The sequence below is a fragment of the Colobus angolensis genome, unplaced genomic scaffold (assembly GCF_000951035.1).
Source record: "Colobus angolensis palliatus isolate OR3802 unplaced genomic scaffold, Cang.pa_1.0 Scaffold175, whole genome shotgun sequence".
NCBI lineage: Eukaryota > Metazoa > Chordata > Mammalia > Primates > Cercopithecidae > Colobus > Colobus angolensis.
Genome location: NW_012114877.1, coordinates 6517401 through 6529095, shown reverse-complemented (window position 1 = coordinate 6529095; position 11695 = coordinate 6517401). Strand labels below are relative to the sequence as shown.

Here is an 11695-nt window from a genome sequence, read left to right as displayed (position 1 = left end):
GAGGCGGAGCTTGCAGTGAGGTGAGATCCGGCCACTGCACTCCAGCCTGGGCGACAGAGCAAGACTCCGTCTCAAAAAAAAAAAAAAAAAAAAAAGAAGAAAGAAATTTCCTGCTGTGCATGAAATAATTTCTAAGATCCCTTCTAGCTCCAACAGATAGTTCTATGATCTTTATTTCTAATGAATCTTTCCTCCTCAGATCATCAAAGTCTAAATAATGCAAGTTAGAATTTCTTTTCATTTGAAAACTAAGAAATACATATTTGGTTGTATGCTGCTATTATATACAATTTTTGCTCTTTTGTTTTTGGGCTATTGCTGTTAATCATGTAGCTATTCATAGAGTAGGATCACTCACTAGTTCAATTTTTGCACATTACTGATCAAGACTCGCTTGCTGTGGAATCCACAGGAACATACTGGGGTTATTCAGTTATTTAAAAAATTATTTGGCTGGGCGCAGTGGCTCACACCTGTAATCCCAGCACATTGGAAGGCCAAAATGGGCAGATCACCTGAGGTCAGAAGTTCGAGACCAGCCTGACCAACATGGAGAAACCCCGTCTCTACTAAAAATACAAAAATTAGCTGGGTATGGTGGCACATGCCTGTAATTCCAGCTACTTGGGAGGCTGAGGCAGGAAAATTGCTTGAACCTGGGAGGCGGAGGTTGCAGTGAGCCAAGATCACACCATTGTAATCCACCCTGGGCAACAAGAGTGAAACTCCGTCTCAGAAAAAAAAAACAACAAAAAAAAACATTATTTATAAAGCCAGTTTAGCATTCAATTTATATTTTGGCACATAGGTAACTAAGATGGTGACCACCTCGTCTGTACAGGCTTCTGATTGTTACCAGGCTCAGGCAAGTATGTTTTCTTTGCCTACCATAACTAAATTACAAAAATTCAGAATGAAATGAATAATCTGGAATATTTACCACTATCAATAAAAGCCAGGTTTTTTTCTTCCAAATAGAGTGCACGTTGAAGTGATTTGCTTAATTTCAATAATCAGATTTGTAATTTCTGTGAAGATATTGATCACTTTATTCTCAATGTGAAGATTAAAGATGTCACCTTATTTGTGGATAATCCATGGGGGCAATAGCAAGAAGTCCCTTTTTCACCATAAAGAAACCCAAGCACTTGGGTAAGGTCCCCATCGTGGCATTGAGACCATGGTGGATTACAGCAGAGGTGCAGAGTGAGTTTAAGGACACTGGATTGCTTGAGCCCAGGAGTTTGAAACCAGCCCAAGCAACATAGCTAGGCCCCATCTCTAAAAAAAAAAAAAAAAAAAAAAAAAAAAAAAAAAATTGACTGTGCTTAGTGGCGCAAGCCTGTAGTTCCAGCTACTCAGGAGGCTGGGGCAGGAGGCTCCCTCGAGCCCAAGAGTTCCAGGCTGCAGTCAGCTAAGATCATGCCACTGTACTCCAACCTGGGTGACAGAGTCTCCGTCTTAAAAAAGGAGACTGGCTTCATCACTCACAGGAAATCACTCTTACTTGGATTTTTTCCCCCTTTTGAGTTATCATTCAGTATATATGAGGTTTGCCTCCAGGAAGAGAATGCTCAGCCAAGCCAACTCAAGCATCTTGTGCCTTGAGTGTGACATCTTTCACTGTCACTATTAGTAGGTTGCTATCCTTGTTTGTATGCTGCCAGCTCTTTTGAATGAATTAGAATGAATCTGTCTTCCCAAGTCTTGTCAAGTATGGGAACCTGATGTGACTGAGACTTCAGGCTAGAGCCTGGGCGGTGTGGTATGGATTTACTGGGTAACACATGGTGTGTCATCTCCTGATAGACCTTAACTGTGCATCTTCTGCTGACCTCCCTACATCATTTGAAGCCCCTTCCTTTTCACCTTTGATTCCAGAAGACTGCTTTTGAAAAAATAGGCACATTTTAAAACATTTTTAGGAATTCAGATGCATCACTAAATATTTTTTTAAAGTGTCTGGTGCAAGTATGAAAGGTGCTTAAATTAAAGGACTCTGAGCTGGGTGCAGTGGCTCACACCTGTAATCCCAGCACTTAGGTAGGCTGGAGTGGACAGATCACTTGAGGTCAGGAGTTCAAGACCAGCCTGGCCAATGTGGTGAAATCCCATCTCTACTGAAAATACAAAAATTAGCTGGGCATGGTGGTGCACACCTCTAATCCCAGCTATACAGGAAGCAGAGGCAGGAGAATAGCTTGAACCTGGGAGGCAGAGGTTGCCATAAGCCGAGATCCCGCCACTGCACTCCTGGATGGCAGAGGAAGACTCCATCTAAAAAAAATAAAGGGCTGTAGGCTGGCCTGGTGGCTCATGCCTGTAATCCCAGCACAGGGAGGAATCCCACGCTTGGGAGGCCAAGGTGGGGCAGATCGAGACCAGCCTGGCCAACATGGTGAAACCTCATGCCTACCAAAAACACAGAAAATTAGCCAGACGTCATGGTGGGCGCCTATAATCCCACCTACTCGGGAGGTTGAGCAGGAGAATCGCTTGAACCCAGAAGGTGGAGGTTGCAGTGAGCCAAGATTGCACCACTGCACTCCAACCTGGGCAACAGAGCGAGACTCCATCTAAAAAAAAAAAAAAGCCGGGCATGGTTGCAAATGCCCGTAACCCCAAGTACTCAGGATGCTGAGGCACGAGAATAGCCTGAACCTAGGAGATGGAGATTGCAGTGAGCTGAGATTGCACCATTGCACTCCAGCCTGGGAGACAGAGGAAGACTCCGTTTCAAAAAAAATTAAAAGAGCTGATACCTTTTGCAGTGGGAAATTCTTAAAAAGGAAAGTTTTAAGCCAAATGCCAATTTTTAACTGATCACAATGTGATGTTGTCCATGGAGGCACAATGTATATTAGTATTTTCTTCCATATTTAGTACATAATGAATGCCTTTGGTACTCATTTTCTGAGTGGTTTGCTCTGGTAAGAAAGAAAAAAAAGCAAGAGGCAGCTTTGCCTGCACTAGCGATGGCAGCGAGGTTGTACCACCAAAAAGCTTCATTCCCATGATTCCTCCCTCTGGCATCCAAGAAGTTGCAGAGTGCCTTGTGTAGTTCAGAGGGCAGGGGTGTTTCTCAGGATCTCAGAGTCATCCGCTGCTTTGAAGGTGTGCTTCCTTCACCTGTGTTTTAACGCCCTGCCCCAGGGTGGTCCCTGTCTCCCTTGGGTACAGTGCCCTGTGGCACCTTGGGTGCTCTAGTTCCAGGTTTGCCTCCCTTCCCCTCTCGGTGTTCTGGAGAAACAATGCTTTTTAAGTTGATGGGTCCCATCCTCTGCCAGTTCTAGGTTTTATTTCAAGAATCACCAGTGCAACTATATATACATTCTTAGATTGCTGTTTTTATTTTTAATAATTATCATTAAATACTGTACATTTTCTCACAAAAATTAGTATAGCTACAGAAAAGTACGCTTACATTTCATATACATTAAAATGACTTTTAGACCAGGTGTGGTGGCTCACGCCTATAATCCCAGCACTTTGGGAGGCTGAGGCGGGCGGATTACTTGAGGTCAGGAGTTTGAGACAAGTCTGGTCAACGTAGGGAAATCTTGTCTCTACTGAAATTACAAAAATTAGCTGAGTATGATGGTGGGTGCCTGTAATTCCAGCTACTCAGGAGGTTGAGGCAGGAGGATGACTTGAACCCAAGAGGTAGAGGTTGCAGTGAGCTGAGATCCCACCAGTGCACTCCAACCTGGGTGATAGAGCGAGACTCTGTCTCAAAAATAGGCCAGGTGCACTGGCTCACGCCTGTAATCCCAGCACTTTGGGAGGCTGAGGTGGGCAGATAACCTGAGGTCAGGAGTTCGAGACCAGCCTGGCCAGCATGATGAAACCCCATCTCTACTAAAAACACAAAAATTAGCCGGGTGTGGTGGTGGGCGCCTGTAATCCCAGCTACTCAGGAGGCTGAGGCAAGAGAATCGCTTGAACCCAGGAGGTGGAGGTTGCAGTGAGCTGAGATTGTGTCACTGCACTCCAGCTTGGGTGACAGAATGAGATTCCGTCTCAAATAATAATAAAGTAAATAAAATAACTTTTGATTTGCATTAGATAACTTGATACTAATTTGATAAACAAGTCTTCATTTTAAACAGCCTGCCCTGAGTATGGCAAAGATTTAGTCTACTGATTCTCGTTAGTGTATCTAATTCAGTGTCTTAAACAAACATCACCTCACTCTTACAGGGCTCGTGCGATCCGCTTCAGACAGGATGGTAATGAAGCCGTTGGAGGATTCTTCTCTCAGATTGGGCAGCTGTACATGGTGCACCATCTTTGGGGTATCTGTTTTTTCCTTTTTGAGTTACTGGGATTTAAGAGTTCATTACTAAGTTGTACTGGGCAGCAGAGCACATCTTGAGTCAGTAACCTGAACCACTACAGCAAATCCAGACGTCACACAGGGACAGTCTGTACAGGGCTGTTTGGAACTAGCGAGGTCAACAGTACAAGTCCATAGATTGATGGCGTTAGTGAGCTGAAAGTGAGTGGGGATGATGGGGAAAGGAATAAGGGGTGAAGCAAGTACCCCTGGAAGAAGGAGGCCAGGGAAGTCAGAGTGCCTTCCACAGAGTGGTCCCAGCCTTTCTTTGTAGACTGACTTAATTCCTTGGCAGAGGCAGGCCTGCATTTTACCCAGAGCGGCAGCTTCCTGCACATACTCACTGCCTGCCTTTGTAGACGTGGTTCCACTGTCTCAGGACATGGACCCCCTCACCTTTTCCATCCCCACCCACTTTTGTTTGGCACCTTCTTTGGTGTCTTTCCCGTCCTGCCCTAGATGTCACCCCTCCCCAGTAGTGAACATCATCACTCCTCCTGAGCCCCCAGAGCCCTGTGTGGTGCTGGTTATTACTGTTGCACTGTGTATGGTGTGTAACCCTCTCAGGCATCCCCATCTATGAATAAGCACAGGTGCTAGAAGGGCCGGATTGGATGGAGGAAGTTTCCATCCCTTTGGCTGTTGGGCCGAGGTCAAGCCAGGTGCATGCTCCATTCACATCAGCACCTGTAGCTGCTCGCAGAGGGCCTCCCAGATGCAGGATCCTGGAATTGCAAACAGGCAGGCACCAGAGCGTGAATGGCGGAGCTATCACAGAGGCTGTGGGGAACACAGGGCAGACCTCCTGTCTCTGCCCTGTGGGGAGGACTCAAGGCTTCACAGAGCAACAGCAAGATGAAGAGGGTTGCTTGAGGCCAGGAGTTTGAGGCAACAGTGAGCTATGACTGTGCCACTGCACTCCAGCCTGGGCAATACAGCAAGACCCTGTCTCAAAAAAAAGGTAATTAAGAAGATACTGGCTGGGCACAGTGGCTCATGCCTATAATCCCAGCACTTTGGGAGGCCAAGACAGGTGGATCACCTGAGGTCAGGAGTTAAGAGACCAGCCAGGCCAACATGGTGAAACCTCATCTCTACTAAAAATACAGAAAATTAGGCATGGTGGTGCATGCCTGTAATCCCAGGTACACAGGAGGCTGAGGCAGAAGAATCGGTTGAACTCAAGAGGTGGAGGTTGCAGTGAGCTGAGATCGTGCTACTGCACTCCAGCTCGGGAAACAGAGCGAGACTCCGTCTCAAAAAAAAAAAAGGAAAATAAAAAAGAAAGAAGGCATCTGGATGAGATATCTGTGAATTGTACCACGACACAGGTGATCCCCCTCCACCTGAAGCGCCTTTCTTCCCATTCCTACGTCAGTGATGTCCTTTTCAACTTCAACACCCACCTGGTCAACTTGCACCTTTCCCACAGCTCTCCCATTGCTTGCCCTGCTCCCCTGTACACCGTGTCCTTGCATGGGCCACAGCACTCTCCACGGCTGACCTTGCCTGTCTCCTATCCTGGGGCTTCACCACATGGAACACGCCCGCTACCCAGATCAGTGTGGTGCGAGATAAATGTTGAGTAAAATTGATCTGACGTTGCTTATCTGTGGTCTCACAGTTTCTGGTCATGAATTTAACATGTTATTGGAGAAGTTCACTTGGTTTATAAAGGTATATCTTAGATTCACTAGATTTTAAAGCTTAAGAGGGAATTGTGGCCGGATGTGGTGGCTCACGCCTCGAATCCCAGCAGTTTTGGAGGCTGAATCGGGAGGATCACTAGAGTCCAGGTGTTTGAGACCAGCCTAGGCAACATAGTGAGACCCCATCTCAAACAAGCAAATAATTTTTTTAACTTAAGAATGGGCCAGGCGTGGTGGCTCACCCCTGTAATTCTAGCACTTTGGGAGATTGGGAGATTGAGGTGGTTTGATGATTTGAGCCCAGGAGTTTGACGTCTGCCTGGTCACAAAAAAATACACAATTAGCCAGTGTGGTAGCACTTTCCTGTAGTCCCAGCCATTCAGCGGGCTGAGGTGGGAGGATCACTTAAGTGTAGGAGGTCAAGGCCGTGGTGAACCATCATCGTGCTACTGGGCTCCAGCCTGGCTGACAGAATTGACCCTGTCTCAAAAAAAAAAAAAAAAAACTGAAAGTGCTTTCCCACATGGCCTAATATAATTTTGCTCAGTGTTTCCCCAGCCCAGTATATTACACACCTGAAGTAGTCCCTGAGAAAACTAGATGCCCTTGTGAAGCAAGACCTTAACGTATGTATGGGTAGAATGCAGGGTATATGTTTTAAGTCTGCTTCTCTGTGTGGTTATTTTTAAGCTTACAGGGATCTTCAGACCAGGGAAGACATACGGAATGCAGCATGGCACAAACATGGCTGGGAGGAATTGGTATATTACACAGGTAATCTCTTAACAGCCATGAAATAATGCTTTTTGTCTTACTGTTTCAATCATGTTCTTTCACCCTGACACTAATAGGTGGCTTTTGTAATAGTATGTTACTAGGATAGTGAGTCATCAGGTTGGGCGGGGAAGGGAGATAGTCAATTTTTCTCTAATACTTACATGACTTTTTTCAATAAAGCAGAATATCCATTCTTTCAAATATGTTTATCATCTGTTACAGTTTTCAGACCCTTGGATGTTGTAAATTGTACATCATTACCTTTTTTTGTAGATTTCTGTATTGTCTGAAAACTTATTACAGAAATAAAATTTTTTCTAAGCTTTCCTTTTCCATCAAAATTGTTAGTATCCCAAATCAGAACTTAATATATCAATTAAAGAGTGATTTTGAAATTAGATAAATTAAACTTCCTGTATGTACAGTATGTATACATGGGTGCATGTGCACATACATAAGTATATTATGAAACACTGTTTGCTTGATTTTTATAAGAAAACAGTTGGCTGAATGTAACCCAGTGGCATTGGTAGAGGTAATCAGTACCAGCCATGTTGCATGGCAAGTATATTTCTGGCCGGGCACAGTGGCTCACGCCTGTATTCCCAGCACTTTGGGGGGCCGAGGCGGGCAGATCACCTGAGGTCGGGAGTTTGAGACCAGCCTGACCAACATGATGAAACCTGTCTCAATTTGAGAGGCTGAGGCAGGAGAATCGCTTGAACCTGGGAAGTGGAGATTGTGCCACTGCACTCCAGCCTGGATGACAAAGCAAGACTCCGTCTCAAAAAAAAAAAAAGTATATCTCAGCCCATATTCTACCAAGAAAATAAAAGAGTAATTTGTCCTAGAAAGTAGATGTTACCTTGTTTTTCAGTTCAAGAGATTATATAACATATAATTGCATGTTATAATTATATAATTTTATTTGATTTTGCTGCTTACTCAAAGAACGTTTGAGAAGTCACCATTCTTCCTCACAGTAAGACAATACAGACTTTCCCCACCTCCTACAAATAAAACAAATCTACAGGTAGCATCTGTTGTAATTTTTTCTTCCTTTTTTTTTTTTTTTTTTTTTTTTTTGAGATGGTCTTGTTCTGTCACCAGACTGGAGTGCAGTGACGCGATCTCGGCTCACTGCAACCTCTACGTCCTGGGTTCAAGCGATTTCTCCTGCCTCAGCCTCCTGAATAGCTGGGATTACAGGCAGGCACCACCACACCCAGCTAAGTTTTGTATTTTCAGTAGAGACGGGGTTTCACCCTGTTGGCCAGGATGGTCTGGATTTCCTGACCTTGTGGTCCACCTGCCTTGGCCTCCCAAAGTGCTGGGATTACAGGTGTGAGCCATCACGCCCAGCTGATGTGTTGTAATTTTAATAGCATCTTGTAGGATGCCAGCTGATACAAGGCGCACTTCTATATTTCTGCCCTTGAGGTTAATCTTGTATATTATGACATTCTCTTGTTTTCAAGCAGCACGATCTGTCTGTTAGTGTCATTTACCATAATGTGTTTAGAAAAGAACAAGTGCAGTAACCCTGATCCTATTTTCAGTTCCACTTATTCAGGAGATGGAATCCAGAATCATGATCCCACTGAAGACTTCGCCCCTCCAGTAAAGCTGTAGAGTTTCCATGTGCCTACATACATTTCTGTGACAAGTATTTGTCATAAATTAATTTTAATTGTATATCAAGTAAAAAAGAAACACTGAGGTTTAAGCTGCTGTATATAGCTTGTGAGAAACCTCTTTTCTTTAAAATTTACATAATCACAAGAAAGGAAAGAATTACAGTTGGACTGATTGTGACAGTGCCCTGTTCTCTTTGAAACACCCCCGTGTTGTCCAGTGTACCTTATAACACTTAGCCACTTCTCCCCACCCTCCAGGAGGGGTCCACATTGAATTCTGAATCATCTTAAAAATAAGATTCCAGCCACAAAAACAATTAGCCATTTCTTTACTAAAAAACAAAAAACAAATCTGTTTTATAATTACAGATTTTTAGACAAATTTCTTGTATCAGGAAGAAATACAAATTTTGTCATGTTTCTCAAGCAGTTTTTCTGAGTAGTTTCTGAGGAGGAACAAATTACGAGTGTGCCCAATAACTGAAAATGTTTTAACTCACTCTCATTTGTAAGCAGTCCACATAGTAGACAATGGGTTTTCCAAGCTGGACAAGGTACATTTAATGAGTAAATCAGTTTCCCATCATGTATCGTGATGTTTCAGTGTGAGACACAAACACAATGGCTTGAAACTTGTGTATCATATGTGATTTTGAAATGAACACCTTGAATAGCACTAATTTTTATTTGTGATATTTTTCTATAACAAAACAAGTAGCACTAGGAAAAGAGGTTTTATTTTGTAAATGATCATTTGTGACCTCAGACACTCTCTGGCTAATATTTTAATAAGCTCACAGCAGATCATTCTGAGATCATGGATGAGGGGTGGTGCATGTTGAGATTTAAATTGGCATAAAGCTGCATCCTTTTTGTCCAGCTGTTTGATTTCATTGTTTAATATGGTGTGCCAATTTCGTGACTGTTACCATGTGAAAGTCCTGTTGAAATGAACAATCATGTCTGCCCCACAATCAAGGATGCCTGTGTGAAGTGTGAGTCAATCTCATACCCAATGTCAGACTTTTACATGTCAATGATTTTCTCCAAGAACATAGAAAAGTCAATAAAATCCTCTTAATTTTCACATACCACATTTGGATTTTTGTTTTTTTTAATTTGTTCTGAGAATGACAGACGTGCTGTGAATGACCCTGTCACTCTTGCAGAATAGCTTGTCACAAAGGATTGAAGGAAGTGAGGAAGTCAGCTGGCTTCTGGGGAAAATCCCTCCAAAGGAACAAAGTATGAGGCCCCGGGCAAGGTCATGCCTTGTATGTGCCGAGGGCAGCAGAAGCCAGTGGCGGAAGCAGACATGAGGGAGAGCGTGGTGGGACATGAGCTCAGAGCTCACAGGGCTGGATCCCTTGAGTGTTGGAGGCCATTAGAAAGACCCTAGTGGCCAGGCCCAATGGCTCACACAGGTAATTCCAACACTTTGGGAGGCTGAGGCCCAAGGATCCCTTGAGCGCAGGAGTTTGAGACCAGCCTGGGCAACATGAATGAAACCTCATCTCTACAAAAAATCGAAAAATTAGCTGGGCATGGTAGCATGTGCCTGTAGTCCAGCTACTCAGGAGGTTGAGGCAGGAGGGTTGCTTGAGCCCAGGAGGTCGAGGCTGTAATGAGCTGTGATCACGCCACTGCACTGCAGCCTGGGCAAGAGAGCTAGACCTTGCTCAAAAAATTAATAAGGCTGGGCACAGTGACTCACGCCTGAAATCCCAGCACTTTGGGAGGCCAAGACAGGCAGATGACTTGAGGCCAGGAGTTTGAGACCAGCCTAGCCAACGTGGAAAACCCCATCTCTACTAAAAACACAAAAATTAGCCGGATGTGGTGGCACATGCCTATAATCACAGCTACTTGGGAGGCTGAGGTAGGAGAATTGCTGAACCTGGGAGGCAGAGATTGCAGTGAGCCAAGAATGTGCCACTACACTCCAGCCTGTGCGACACAGCAAGACTCCATCTGCAAACAAAAAATAATAAAAAGACCTTGGCTTTTATTATAAGGGAGATGGGAGATGAGATCCGCTGGAGGCTTTCAAGCAGAGGAAAGGCATGATCTGACTTACATTTTCCTTTTTTTTTTTTTTTTGAGATGGAGTCACTCTCTGTCACCCAGGCTGGAGTGCAGTGGTACAATCTCGGCTCACTGCAACCTCTGCCTCCTGGGTTCAAGCGATTCTCCTGCCTCAGCCTCCAAGTAGCTGAGACTACAGGCACATGCCACCACACCTGGCTAATTTTTTGGTGTTTTTAGTAGAGACAAGGTTTTACCGTGTTAGCCAGGATGGTCTCGATCTCCTGACCTCGTGATCCTCCTGCCTTGGCCTCCCAAAGTGCTGAAATTACAGGCATGAGCCACCGTGCCCAGCCCTGTATTTTCAATAGTAACTTCAATAAGGAGTAGAGTAAAAGTAAACAGAATGGGCCAGGCACGGTGGCTCATGCCTGTAATCCCAGCACTTTGGGAGGCCAAGGCAAGGCAGATCACCTGAGGTCAGTTCAAGACCAGCCTGACCAACATGCAGAAACCCCATCTCCACTAAAAATACAAAATTAGCGGGGCGTGGTGGTGCATGCCTGTAATCCCAGCTACTTGGGAGGCTGAGGCAAGAGAATCACCTGAACCTGGGAGGCAGAGTTTGCAGTGAGCCAAGATCGCACCATTGCACTCCAGCCTGGGCAACAAGAGTGAAACTCCATCTCAAAAAATAATAATAATAAGTAGGCAGAATGGGCAGATTCTAAATATATTTTGATTGTAGAGCCAACGTGAATTCCTGAACAAGTGATTGTGGAGTGTGAGTGAAAGAAAAAAGTGATTTTAGTTTTTGGCCCGAGCACTTGGAAGGCTGGGGAAGGTGGAACAGATTTGGGGGAATGAAGGTCAGATATTCTATTCTACTCATGCTGAGTTGGAGATATCTCTGCACAGATCCAGGGGGAGATGTCAAGTAGGTCTTGGTTATGAGTCTGGAATTTAAGAGAGCCTTCTGGCTTGGAGATGCACATTTGCAAATTGTCCACATAAGTTGAAGTGAGGCAGCCAGATGTGGTGGCTCACGCCTGTAATCCCAGCACTTTGGGAAGCTGAGGCAGGAGGATCACCTGAGGTCAGGAGTTCGAGATGAGCCTGGCCAACATGGTGAAACCCCGTCTCTACTAAAAATACAGAAATTAGCTGGGCATGGGGGTGGGCACCTATAATCCCAGCTACTTGGGAGGCTGAGGCAGGAGAATCGCTTGAACCCAGGAGGTGGAGGTTGCAGTGAGCTGAGATCGCACCA

The 11695-nt window shown here is 44.7% G+C and overlaps 1 protein-coding gene across 1 annotated transcript in view; it reads left to right on the top strand.

Moving 5' to 3' along the window:
* The window catches only part of GBAS (glioblastoma amplified sequence), a 26515-nt gene extending 17025 nt beyond the window's left edge, over nucleotides 1–9490 (top strand). The window contains exons 7-9 of the mRNA XM_011938650.1: nucleotides 4201–4295; nucleotides 6677–6760; nucleotides 8323–9490. Coding sequence (XP_011794040.1) covers nucleotides 4201–4295; nucleotides 6677–6760; nucleotides 8323–8387 — 244 coding nt within the window. The 3' untranslated portion in view covers nucleotides 8388–9490. The remainder of the gene's footprint in view (nucleotides 1–4200; nucleotides 4296–6676; nucleotides 6761–8322) is intronic.
* The last annotated feature ends 2205 nt before the right edge of the window (nucleotides 9491–11695 follow it).